At 38.9% G+C, this 13,677-nt stretch overlaps 2 protein-coding genes across 3 annotated transcripts; both read right to left on the bottom strand.

The window, feature by feature from the left end:
• Positions 1-949: 949 nt before the first annotated feature.
• LOC122300364 (universal stress protein PHOS32-like) lies at positions 950-2,338 on the bottom strand. Its single transcript, XM_043110959.1, has 4 exons — positions 1,929-2,338; positions 1,624-1,733; positions 1,412-1,530; positions 950-1,311 (listed from the first exon to the last, which is right to left on the bottom strand). Exons 1-4 carry the CDS (start codon positions 2,215-2,217, stop codon positions 1,224-1,226), a joined length of 606 nt encoding a protein of 201 aa, XP_042966893.1. The 5' UTR covers positions 2,218-2,338; the 3' UTR covers positions 950-1,223.
• A 5,046-nt stretch (positions 2,339-7,384) lies between these two features.
• On the bottom strand, positions 7,385-10,071 carry LOC122300363 (UPF0481 protein At3g47200-like). 2 transcript variants are annotated; one of them, XM_043110958.1, is made up of 2 exons: positions 9,657-10,071; positions 7,385-8,863 (listed from the first exon to the last, which is right to left on the bottom strand). In XM_043110958.1, exon 2 carries the CDS (start codon positions 8,833-8,835, stop codon positions 7,531-7,533), a length of 1,305 nt encoding a protein of 434 aa, XP_042966892.1. In that variant the 5' UTR covers positions 8,836-8,863; positions 9,657-10,071; the 3' UTR covers positions 7,385-7,530. The 2 variants fall into 2 exon arrangements, with proteins under 2 accessions (XP_042966892.1, XP_042966891.1); XM_043110957.1 differs by having other exon boundaries at positions 7,385-8,855.
• Positions 10,072-13,677: the final 3,606 nt, after the last annotated feature.

Genomic DNA, 13,677 nt, shown 5'->3' with positions numbered 1-13,677 from the left:
ACTCGGAATAATTGGGATTGGTGGCTGCTATGGTATACATTTTTTGTGAACTTAATTAAGTTTCTCTAATTGAATATAATGTCACAAGCATGTTTCCCTTGCTAAATTAATAAAGATAGAGTTACAATGGATGGATTTTTTGAAACAGACACCTAATTTTAAGGCCGAGTTTGAGACTTTTTAAATCATAGATAACAATCTGAAAAAGTAAAAAATCTATGCAGTAATTTTCCCGAATAGCATAGAGGACACAAAAATGTAATCTTACATCAATTTTTGTTAATATATAAAATAAATAATAAAATCTACATCTTTCCATTAATTTAAACTTTTGAGATAAGTGGTGAATTCATATGGTATTAGAGCAGATATTTGGATTTGAATCCTGATTCAACACTCGATCCAATTTAATTAAATATTCTATGTGTTAGGCAATCCATTGAGGGAGAGTTTAGCCCACACGTGAAAAGGAGTTTTAATATATAAAATAAATAATAAAATATATCCCTTCCTATTAGTTTAAGCTTTTAAAATAAGTGATGATTTCATAAGTACTAACAGTAATTCCTTATGCTAAATCCTTGTAATCCATAAAGTTTTTCTGAAGAAGATTCACTTTTATCTAGAAAATGATGATCTTACAACTCTTATCTAATATAGAACCGGGTAGTTACATCAAATTGAGATTATATTTATTCAAGTGATACAATTATATTAATAAAATGAGTTGTAAAAAAGTTAAGGTGATATCGTTATCCTTTTACCCAAAAAAGGAGAAGAGAAATGTTCAAGATGGTAAATAAGGTTGTTTAATTGGATTAGACTCATAGCTGCAAATTTAACCATCTTTTGGGACTAATAAACGTTGCCAACCCCAAAATGGGAAAAAAAAAAAAAAGGAATTTGTCTATAAAAAAAAAAAAAAATTGAATTAAAGAAAGAGATGCAATTGGGCTGAAAGTTCAAAGATTCTCCCTTTCCAATTGACAATACCAAGCTAGCAACAGTTTGTTACACTAATTGTGCATAAATCCAACTTTTTCTATGGCATAGTTTGTTTGATTATTTAACTTCAAAGCAAAACTTGCTTTGGTTGTGTTACCAACACCAACAAAAGCAATACAAGATATTGTAGAATGGTTGAGCCACAGGGAAAAAGCAACCCATCATGGACAAAGAGAATAGCACACACACACAAAGGCTAAGCTAGCTGGTAACACAAACTAGTGTTCATGATCCACCTGCTTCACTACTGTAACAGGACAAGAACCATTATTCACCACATAGTTGCTCACACTGCCTAATATGGCCCTGCAAAAATTCAAAAGCAAATCCCAAAACAGTTACCACAGATGATTCCGGAAAGCTAGAATCCAATTTGAACTAAAACCAAGAATGGAGTTTAATTTACCTCTTGAGCTTGCCCAGACCTCTGTTTCCTATAACAAGGCAGCTTAGAGGAATCTTATCAATTGCTTCACATATCTTCTCGCGAGCATCTCCCCAGTAGATCTTCATGATCAGCATAATCTGCCCCCACCTCACAAGGTTATTGTGGTTGATAGTGATAATTTAAATCAGAAGCACTAAGATCTCGGAGATCTGAAAATGATATGTATGTACCTGTTTTTGCGTAGCAGCAGTGTTTACAATGTCCAGGGTCTCAGGGTCAGGCTTCACTCCATACTTCTTCATAATGATAGGATCGGAGAAATCACTTAGAGGGATTAAAGCTGTATAGAAGAAAATAAACAAACATGCGTCCATGAGCAACAACAAAAGGAATGGAAAAGAAGTCTTGACTTTAATAGATTAGATCATCCACTCAGTAATGATAGACAGATCGAGAGAAAGAGAGAGATGGAATTTCTCAGGAAACAAACAGAGATCAGAAAGAACCGATAGAGAAACAGAAAGAAGATAATTACGGGAACCGGTAGCTTCCCAGAGCTGTATCTCGCCCTCCTCGTAGTTCCCTTCGGGGCGTACAATAACTAGTATGAGGTGATCCCCGTCCCGTACCACGTTGTCCACCGCCCATTTCAGCGCTTTCTTGCTGCACGCCGAGAAGTCTACCGCCACCCCAACTCTCCGATCAGACTCCATCCGATCTCTCTTTTCTCTGAGCGTTTTGTTCTGACTGAGTGCTTTGTCCGAAAGTAAAAAGAGGAGGGAATATCGGCTACACGATTTTCCTTGCACGCGGTCTGATAACATTCAAGAGAATGGCTTAATCTTTTTCCAGCCGTTGATCTTTTGATCTAAATGCGATTGGAAACTAGATGGGGATCGGACGGTGCATATATGTTCAAAAGGTTGGTTCAGAGGAAGTCTAAAAAGAAAATTTATAATACGATGGCACCCACCAGCACAATGCAAGTTGAAGAGAAACTCATTTAAAAAGCACAGGGAGACGGAAGTATCTTTGTCAGCTTTAAGTGGTGGGGGACAATGGAGATTGAGAGCACAAGATGTTTAAAAATGAGCCACAGCCACCCAACCCATTTTCTTATCTCTTGGATAATTGCTCCATCTTCCAACCTTGTAACATAGGCACAGTGATGATATATATACACAGCCATGATCATCCATTCCAAGATTTTGAAGCGCTGAGAGTTCTTAGAAACTTCATCATGACTGTAGGGGTACTGTGTCCTAAGAGATGTGTCCATATTCATGTATGTTCAAAAGATTGAAAGTCAAAAAGGAAAGCTTTGTATGATGATGATCGAAATCATGGCAATCATCTTGTCAGCTTTTTGCCTGCACAAAACAAGTCTCAGTAGGAACAATACGGTGACCAAATGTACCTCAGCTAAGATCTTTGACATGGGGTGTCCAAAATCTCGACCAAGAGTAAATACAAAACTCTCCAATTTAATGATACATACATACGACGCATTCAATGCAACAAGATATGAACAGATTACGACATATTCCTTAGGGGAACTTCCCTACGTAGATCCCCAACCTACTGCCCATCCAGTGTTGTACATCTTGTTTCTGTTTGTAGCAGGCCTGTTGATGACGAGCATCCCACAATAATTTGTTACGCCATTTTGGTGGACTTTCAATGAGATTTAGACTATGAAATGGAGATTTGGACCGATAAGCTGGAGTGCTCATGGATGAGTCTTGTGGTGGTCCAGCGGCGAAGACCCCAGGAAAATTTTTGACCCGTTTTGACTCTTGATCTGATTCGACCTAATCGGTTGATTAGAATTTACTACATATAAAATTATTTTATTAGACGGTCACCGCACTGTATTTTTTACCAGGACTTTGCTACATACAGTCAGCAAATGAAGTTGGCGTGCAGTCGGCTGTACGGAATAAATAAAAAAAAATTATAAATTTTTTTTTATATTCAGGAGGATCTATATGAATAAAAAAAAGTTATACAAATAATTTTTTTTTTCATGTAGGTTCCGTATTAATTTATTTTTTAATAGCCGACTGCACGCCGACTGCATCTGCCGATTGCAAAAAGTATTTCTCTTTTTACCATCACCTTAAATAAAATTCTTTACTACGTAAACATGATATACGTAAACATGATATCTTATATCAATTGATTTCACTTGTTATTTTTATTTCTCTCTTTTATCTTTCCTTAACACCCAGCCCCCATAGCCTTGAAGAAGGGCGGCATAGACCTCGGTGCCTATGCCACACCCCTCCACAAAATGTATTTTTTATTAAAATTAAAATTTGTATTTTATAAGTATTTTTTTTAAAATTTAAACGGCTTGTTTTTTTTTGCTTTATATAATATATCTATATATTTGTTTTCTTACATAAAATGCACACATGTCAAATATTGAATGATTCTAACGCGTGGTTTTAAAAAATTAATAAACTTGTGACAATAAGTGATTTTATTAAAGTTAAAACTTAATTAAAATTGAAATGCAAGCAAAACTTTAATAGAAGTAAGTCGCAACACATGCAAAGGTCTCCTCATAGTTAATACTATATTCTTGGCAAAACCCTTGGTAACAAGACAATGCATATGATCATTTGCATGAGTCTTAATTTTATATACCCATTTGCATCCAACGACGGATTTTCTAGGAGGTAAATCTATTAGGTTTCAAGTATAAGTTCTGTTAAGGGTATCTAATTCATTTGATATGACTTTTTGCCTAAGAGAATTTCAACTAGCTCCGTGATAAATGCAAGGTTCATATAGAGCAACAAAAGTATAAAAACAGTGATAATTTTGGAGATGTACAGGATGTGCTATTACCCAACTAGAGTGATGGGGTTCAAGTACATGGGAGGACTATAGGACATGTGGTGCGACTAGAGGATCCTAAATCTCATTAGAGGTATCAAGAGGGATCATGGAGAGATTTTTTTGAGAAACTGATGGCTTTTAAATGAAATCAGGCACTGAATCGATGGAAATATTAGTGAAAACAGGAGAATACTGCAAATGTGAAAAAGGAAACGAGAAAGACTGATAAACATTCTATATTCCAAGAATGTCACATAACGAGAAACACAAAGACGTCTAGTGATAAGATCATAACAACGATAACTCTTTTGTGAAATGTCATAACCAAGAAAACAACATAACTGTGATAATATGGTTCAAGTTTGGTGCATTAATGTGGAGACAAAGTGACAAAATAAGCACATCCAAAAATGTGGAGTAAAGAGTAATCAAGGATTTACCATAGAGAAGCTTAAAATTGTTTGTTGTGAATAGTTTGTGAGGGAACCTAATTGATGGTGTATACAATAGTGAGAGCAGCTTTACCCCGCAATCGTTTAGGAATAGAGGTATAGACAAGAAAAGTACGATCAATGTCTAAGATGTATACGTGTTTCTTTTAGCACGTCCATTCTGTTTAGAAGTATAGGGACAAGAGCATGGAGAGATGGTCACATGTTGAGATAAATAGTCAATTAATTTTTTTTTTTTCATTATACTTCATGGCATTGTTTGATCGAAATATATTTGCAACTTCAGATCCTTGCTACAAAAGATATATTTAAGTATAACAAGAATACTCGTCTATAAAAATAACGAAATAATGAGATCCCTCCTTAGTTGGGATGGCGGCAGGTGCCCTAATATCAGAATGAATTAGATCAAAAGGTGCAAAATAAGTTGAATCACTATTGTTAAATGACAAATTTGTTTGTTTTCCAAAATGACAAGAGACACAATCAAAACACTTGAAATCAACAGACCATAAATGACTTTGAGAAGCTAAAAGTTGAACATGTTGGTAAGGAGGAATAACCCAAGCAGGAATACTATAAGCTAGAGGAAGTAGCAGAAACAATAAGAGAAGTCTGTGTGCGAACTGGGATTTGTAGAGATGTAATCTTGAAAAGACATTCCACTTTATGGCATATCCCAAGAGGCTGACCCGTTTGATGATCATGCACAACAATACCATCATTATCAAAAATTAGTCATGAGCTTAATTCACAAAACTGACCGACGAAAAGAAGATTTAGGGATAGTTTTGAAACTAAGTATGCATCATCAACATATAAGGAAGAGAATGAGATATATCCAATGTGAGTGACAGGCATGTAAGAACAATTAGCAACACAAATGACAGGATTAGGAGAATACAAAATAGTGTCAGATATCATATGGTTACAACATGTAGAGTCAATGAACCACAAAGACTTACCTAAGATGACAAACAGCGCAGTAGAAGATCGAGATAAAACTTGATGAATTAGTGTCTCAATATTAGCTACAGTGAGAGAGGGTGAGATGGAACTCCAAGGAAGAGGCTGACCTGATTCTTGACACATTTGAAAAAATTTATGGTTTGTTTTGGGAGTAAGATGAGATGAAAATTTTATAAATAGTAATAAGATAGTTTGTGAATAGTAATGAGCTAATTTGAATTGAGTATTTTTTAGATTTTGGGAAAGAAGAGAGAAAAAGTTGAATAAAAAATATGATAAAGTTAAAATATTTTTAGATATGGTTTTATAATATTATTTTTGTTTGGGGATTTGAAAAAATTGAATTGTTTTTTTATTTTTGTTTAAAAGTTTGAAAAAGTTGTAATGATTAGTCTGAAAAATTTGTATTTGAATTACGTTTGGGAAAGAGATGAGATGAGATGAGATAATAATTTTGGAATGAGATGTATTTCCAAACAAGCCCTTATTCTCAAATTGGAACTCCAAGGAAGCATTATAAGTGCACTTGTATCAACGTATTAGAAATTTCCAAGCAACTTTTGCATTCCCAAGCTTTGAAGGCAAACTATGAATATAAGGAACTAAAGTGTTGATAAACTAGCAAACTATCTTACAATGTATATTATCCCAATCTTCAAGATGTAAAGCAAAATCATCTTTTGTCTCACCTTTTTTAGACTTAGGTGGAGAGAATTTTCCAGACGCATAACCCCATAATCGATGTTCTCTTAGAGAAACCTCCATATGTTGGCCCACATATTGTGGCTGAATCCATTCAAAATAGGATCAATCGGACAAACAATATTGTCCAAATTAGAAGAACTTTGAGCCATGGGGAGTAGTCTAATGCAAAAACAAAAATAAAATAAAAAATCAATGTGAAAAGTCATGTAGGAAGCACTTGGTCAACGGTCAAAATCAATGATCAAATTTTACAGTCAATAACTAATGCGTCTCTGGTGACATGGCACTAAGGCTAGCATGGAACATTGTGTCGGCTTGTGGACGGTGGGCAAAATCTTTGTTCAGCCCATAGGGGCACCTGGAGTATCCTCTGGTGTTGATTTTAGTCTCATTGAACTCTTCAATGGCGGTTCTATCAGGATATGTTCTTAAAAAATTTGAAAAAGCAAATCTTGGTGGTTGACCATGGTGTTAAGGGCCAAATGTTGTGATGGGCCATGGCGGTGCAGGTGACGGCGGATGGGATCGGTTCTTTCACATATCAGATGATTTATACCTTGCAAACTTAATTATGAAATTTGGTTTTAGAACGAGTAACAATGAAGGTTAGAAAGCATCAAGTGGGGACAGGCTTGCCAAAGAAAAATGCCGAAAAAATTATGCAAAGAGTCCACAGAGAATTTGGGTCTTTGATACCTTGAGTAAAAATAGAATTTGAAAGAGATTTCTATTATTTTGAATGAATATTATGTACAGTGAGAGGGCCTATTTATAGAGAAAGTGGCCAAATGAAATAAGGAAATATTCTAATCAAGGTAATATACATCAATGTAATCTAGGTAGTGTTCTACTCAAAGGAATATACATAACCAAAGTCAATTCATATGAACATGGCTATTGAACAAATGAGATCACGAGATCTTTAACATATTAATCAAGATTTAACTGGAAGGAGGAGTTTAATAAGAAGTAATCAACAGAGATTCATAAGAGGTGCAATGGCAACAACTTCAGCATATCTGTGCAGCAAAAAAAAAAAAAAAAAAAATGTCTTCGCTACAATAGAATGCAGTGTTTAAATCATCTTTGCTACATTTGATGGATCCCGAAGATAATCATGATTTTATTTTCTCACTTTGTTTGAGGATAAGATCCTCATCTTCCCTATATATGGTGGAGACAGAATGTGAGTACAGAAAAAAATGCTCCAACAAAGGTGAGAACAATAAGCATAATGGCTAAGGTGAACACCACAAGTGCAACAGGAGATTTTGGATGGCTGTGCTTCAATCGCTGCCAAAATCCAAGCCAATGGGTTCTTTTGAACTCATTCACTTGTTCAAAAAGCCCCCTATAATAGGAGTCCATCGGTTTCGCAGCCACGCAGAGTTTCCTGAATAGTTCAGAAACCTCTTTCCGTTTGTCCTTTTCATAGATGAGAATCTGTTGTTTGCCAAGCAACTTCAAATCTTTCTCAGAGCATACAAGGCTACCCATCAGAAAGGCATAAGATGTGAAGCTGTGCTGTGCGCTATCACAGTGACTCTGCTCAAGAGCAATGAGGTTCCGGAAAAGGGTTTCTGTACATGTAAGGACTTCTAACCCAGGCAATTCAAGGACTCCATTAACAAACTTGATGTCTAACAAGCTTTTGGTACGAGTCTTCTTGAACCTAATTCTTGCTTTTTTGAGGTTTGTTGCACAATCCAAGTCCTGCCGGGTTCCACCTTCTTTTGGTTGAACTCTTGGATATGTTGGAAGGAAACAGTGGTGGATCAAGTCAAGTAAATGATACCCTTCATGGTTAAATCTCTCCTGAATAACTTTCAGATCTCCGGGGATCACCCTTTTGAAGAATCGGAAGGCGAGCTCATTGAGGGACTGGCCACAATTTTTTGGAATTGGTACAATTTGAAATAACCTTTGGAGAATGAAATAGGGAATCTGGTTTTCAAGTAACATCATGTTGCACCTCACGTCAAAGAGCATCCCATGTTTGCTAAATATAGGATCATTCCTGTGTCTTAGATTCTTAAAGGTATACTTTAAGAATAGCTCTATGATGAAACAGCCATCAACTAACATCATCTGCACGAAATCATCAGTTGAGAGACTGACTCCACCTTTATAAGATAACCGTGCTCTGTGCTCCAATCCTCTGAGTACTTCCACACATCTATCTAACCTTAACTCGAGATTTGGCTTTCGATTGAGGAGTGCAGACATATATCGCCACTTGTTGTCTTCCATGGATTTTAGAAGAATGTTTCCATGGTGGAAAGGGCCAATGGAAACTTTATCAGGAATATACATAACCTCATTTCCTTTACGAAGATCATCGAGGACTCTGGAGATGCTAATTGAAGTACTTTCTGTTTCCATCTTGTCTTTGATAGAAGATACAAGAGCATCCTCTTTGACATCAACAGAAACATGGTCCCTGGTTTGTGACTGTCGCCTGTTGTCCATCTTTTAGTGCAGATATGTATCTGTAGAACTTGCCAAATGAAAAATCTCAAAAAAACTTGATAATGGGTCAAGTTTCAGACCAATTTGGTGTACAGAAGTAACTTGGAAGCTCCTATTATTGAAGTTTTGGTAATTATTGTATGCCATGAACTCAATATCCTTCTCTTTTTCTTAATCAGATAATAAAAGAAGCATAAATATGATACATACTTAAATGCATGGAAAATTTTGGATAAGTAAAAAAGTAAACAAAAAAGAATGGATGGCATCTGACATTTATAATGGAGAATTGCATTGGCATTTATGTTAAAGACCCAAATATTGATCCAAAAGCCAAAGGAATGTTGGATATTAATTTGATTTCCTTTAACATTCAAAATCATAACATTCTACCACGCTTCCGAATCCAACATCCACAGTGGCCTACTCTATCGATACTGACCTGGTGGTAGCCATTTCCCTTTTGACGGTTTTACTCATCTATTATTATTCGACTTAACACTATGCTCATACATGGTACCAATGCATTTTAATCCAGTCTATAGGTCACCCCCTCCATGACTTAAATCCATGACATGGTCCCTGCTCTGATACCAATTATTAAAAACCTAACTATTGATCCAAAAGCCTAGAATTGTTGGATACTAATTTGGTTAGACATTTAATCCTCATGATCATAACAATTTGTAAGGTTCCATTCTTTACACAAAGAACTAAGGTGTTTTGGCCTTAATGATTCATAATTTGAGGGAAAACAAACAGTGCAAGTGATAAAGTATGCAAACAAGAGACTAAAAGAAATGGATTTAGAGGCACGATACCTTCGCTGGGGGCTTGGTGGTTCCAAAGAATACTGGAAGTGGAAGAGATATCAGGCTTCTTGAATGGCAATACCAATGAAGAAGAATTGCATCATCTGCATTGGCATCCCTACATATTTATTGACCCACTTCAGAGCACCGGGAACCCAAGAATCTATTCATCTCCAAAAACTCGTTAAAAACACCCAGAGAATTGATTGGAATCCAAGATGACTTGAGGAGTTTGATAAAGAGAACTAATATAAAAAATATAACGAACAGAAAGGAAGAAACAGAGAAGCAGGCTTTGAAAAAAGAATCAGAAACTCCGACAGAAAGCATATGGCTTGTTCAAAGTAAAGCTAAACTTGTTTACTTGAAAGCAAATTCAAGTATTGAGCACAGTAAAGTCACAGTTCTTGTAATATGAACCGAAGGATTAAGCCCGATGTCTGCTTGTTTTAGCTTTACAAAAAGGTTACAATTTATTTAATCAAGCGTGCATCAGCCACACCAAGTTTGATTGAAACTTGCGGGTGAAGCAAAGATCATTTTCTATATGCTTTGCTTGGAAACTGATTAATGATATCATCAATGAAAACACGACAAAGGACGAGCTTCGGATATAAACTACATGAGAGTGATAGAGTCCACTTTCTATATATTTTGCCCCAAAACAGAATATTAGTTAATTATTATATTAAAAATGGAATCTGTGCAGTGATTTCACCCACACTTTCTGCAAAACAATTTGGCTATTCATTTCAAACTCCTTTGCCTAACAATTTCTCTCTTAGAAAAATATTTATCAAGTTGAAGAAAGAAAGACGCAGTTAGGGGTGTTGGCAGCCCAGTCCCGTCCGGTGATATTTTTGGTCCATCATTTTCTTCGGACCAAACTGGACCAAACATTCATAGAGACCAGACCAGACCGGCAGCCATCAGCCTGGTTCGATCCAATTATTTTTTATTTATTTTTATTCTTTTTCTTTCTCCAAATAAATTAATAAATTTTTTTATTTAAATTATTAAATAAAATTAAGCGAATTATTAATGTAAATTATGTAACTAATTTGTTAAAAAAATATTTTATATGGTCAATGATAAGAAATTAGATTAAAAGTACATTAGTAACTTATATAATTACTATATAAAATAATATATTAAATTATTTAAAATATTTTACAAATATATATAGGAGTTCAGTCCGGTCAAAATTTATAGATCCTAGGACCGGACCGAATAGATTTGATCCACATTTTATACGACCAGGATTGTGGGAAGCATTGATCCTGTGCGAAAGATTATCAAGGGACGAGACAACTTGGGAGGACTATGATGGGCTGGAGAAGAAGTATCCTCAATTGATCCTTGAGGGCAAGGATATGCTAAAAGGGAGGGGGAATGTCAAAACCCCAAGGCAGGAGGCCATCGGCCATGCCTTGACTAGCACCCGCCCATGCCGGGACAACACGCCAGCACCACTGTTGGCGTCGCTTGATTGCCCACATACCAAGCCCTTGGTGAATGCTAGGCCAAGGTCACCCTCTATCAGGCAGCGAACAGTCAGCGCGCGCACGCTAGTGAGGTTGTCACACTATGCTCAGCGCACGGCTAGACTGCACGCACGTCTAGTGCGCGTGCGCAGCGTGCACGCATGGGCTATGCGCACACACTGCGCGCATGCATGGGCCGTGCGTAGGCACAAGGCCCATGCATGGCCTAGGCACCCGCACAGGGCACGCATGCACGTCCACATTGGAATTGACGGTGCGGCTACCCAGTAGGCCCACGCATGTTGGCATGCCGCTCAAAGCCTTGGCCTTGGCCAGGGCCTTGCTGCTCAACGCCCTGGTCTTGACCAGGGCCATGCTGATCAACGTCCTAGCTTTGGCTAGGGTTTTGCTGACCAACGCCCAGGTACCACAGTCGGGGCCATGCTGATCAATGCCCAGGCACCATCAGTTTGGGCCATGTAGACCAATGCCCAGGCCCTACTGGCCTGGGCCATGCAGCAATCTGTCATGCTCAAGCCCACCACGGTCCAACCCAGCGACTCACCAATGGCGCCCAGCCCACACATGCAAGGACCATGGACCAGCAGGCCCACGCATGTTGGCATACCGCTCAACGCCTTGGCCTTGGCTAGGGCCTTGCTGCTCAACGCCCTGGTCTTGACCAGAGTCATGCTGATCAACGTCCTGGCTTTGGCCAGGGTTTTGCTGACCAACACCCAGGCACCACAGCCGAGGCCATGCTGATCAACGCTCAGGCACCATTAGCCTGAGCCATGCAGACCAACGCCTAGGCCCCACTGGCCTGGGCCATGCAGTAGCCTGCCATGCTCAAGCCAGCGACTCACCAATGGCGCCCAACCCACACATGCAAGGACCATGGACTAGCCAAGGCTAGCTCGGCAGGCCAACTTGAAGACCCATGCGCACAAGCATGCAGCCCATGCTGTGAGTCATCCTGGCCACCCATGGGCCATTGACGACATGAGGCCTTAACTAGGAGGCGTGGACCCATAACCATTTTCCTTTGTAATCATTTTATTTGTTTTCTAGTATAAGTTAGGCACTAGGCCATTAGTTGTTTTTATCTTGAAACATTTGGATGAATTTGGCTTGTAAGCCCCCAGAGACACACATTTGTGCTTTGTCACTTAGGCTCCATTGGGTGCAATCCGTGAATCCCAAAGGAGAAGGCTCACCCTGTGCAATTCATGAATCAGGGTAACCTATTCATTTCATTGTTTTCCTTTGATTAATTCATTGTTGAGGTATTTCAGCATTTTGGATTGTGTCTATTGCATCACATTCGCATTTGCTTGCTAATCATTTTGAACTGTTCGAGTGGGGCATCACGTAAGGCAGCCACAAGTTGTCATTGGAGGGCATCTGGTCAGCACTAGGCCACCTTGGTCGAATTTGGAGCAAGGTCAGGGACAAGCTGACAGTTACCACCCATCAACCAAGCCACACGCCCAGCCTTTGTCACCTGTCTAGCCATAACCGCTCTCCTACTTTGTAGGGAGTACCAACCATCCCTTAAACGACTCAGCCATCACCCACTAGGCCAACCCAACTAAAACCATCCTGAGCCACGTGTGCTTCATCCTCAAAAGACACCTGTGCGTGACTTGACCAGCCCCCAAGCAAGCGACACCTGTGCTTGACTTGGTTAGCCCACCATCAGGAGACACCTGTGTGCCTGACTTGGTTAGCCCACCAGTAAGAGCCACGTGTGCCTGACTTGGTCAGCCAGCCACTTAACCGCTTGATCCCACTCAAACCGTTTTAGCCCATTCAACTACTGCACATGTATGTATGCACACCCAGTCACTAAAATCACGCCCACCATCAACCACTAAACAATCATACGAACTCAGCCAACACCACCCATAACCATCACGGTCAAGCAAGTGGCAGTTCACATCGGTCATCAAGGAGCAAGAAGGGGTGCGGCAGCTTGGTGTCTAGGATCTCGACCGAGGACCCTATTACCAATTTGGTGCTTTCATTGAGAGCAGCCACGTGCTTGAAGGTTCAAGAGAGGTTCTCACTTCTCTGTTGAGGTAGGCAACCCATCACTCGTCTTTGTGATTTTGGTTGGGAGATACATGGAGGATCCCGATGTTGTTGCAAATTTTCTTTTCTGTTGTTATTGTTGCATTGTAAAGTTCAGGGATTGTGGTAGAGGAAAGAGTAGATAAGTTTGGAGTGGTTGCCACGCTAGAACGTGAGCAACCCATGGTCGGACTCAGTTTGTGGTTGGGGTCGGTCACCCTTGAAGGTGAAGGACCCAAGGTTGGAACCACGAACCTCCACCATCAGCCCGTTTTTTATCCCTTGTGAATAACAGTTTGCAAGCCTAAACCATCTGTGTGGGTCAGTTTGCAAGCCATTCAGTAGTGATATACTAGTAAGAGTGAATCAACATGCAAGAGAGGTAGTTTGTAGAGGAGCCCACGGGCATTTCTAATAGAGCCCAACTAGAAGTTCTAGAAGATCACACCAACAAGATTACTTCAATTCTTGAT

This window comes from Carya illinoinensis, chromosome 2 (assembly GCF_018687715.1).
Source record: "Carya illinoinensis cultivar Pawnee chromosome 2, C.illinoinensisPawnee_v1, whole genome shotgun sequence".
Taxonomy (NCBI): domain Eukaryota; kingdom Viridiplantae; phylum Streptophyta; class Magnoliopsida; order Fagales; family Juglandaceae; genus Carya; species Carya illinoinensis.
This window is presented reverse-complemented; position numbering and strand designations above follow the sequence as displayed.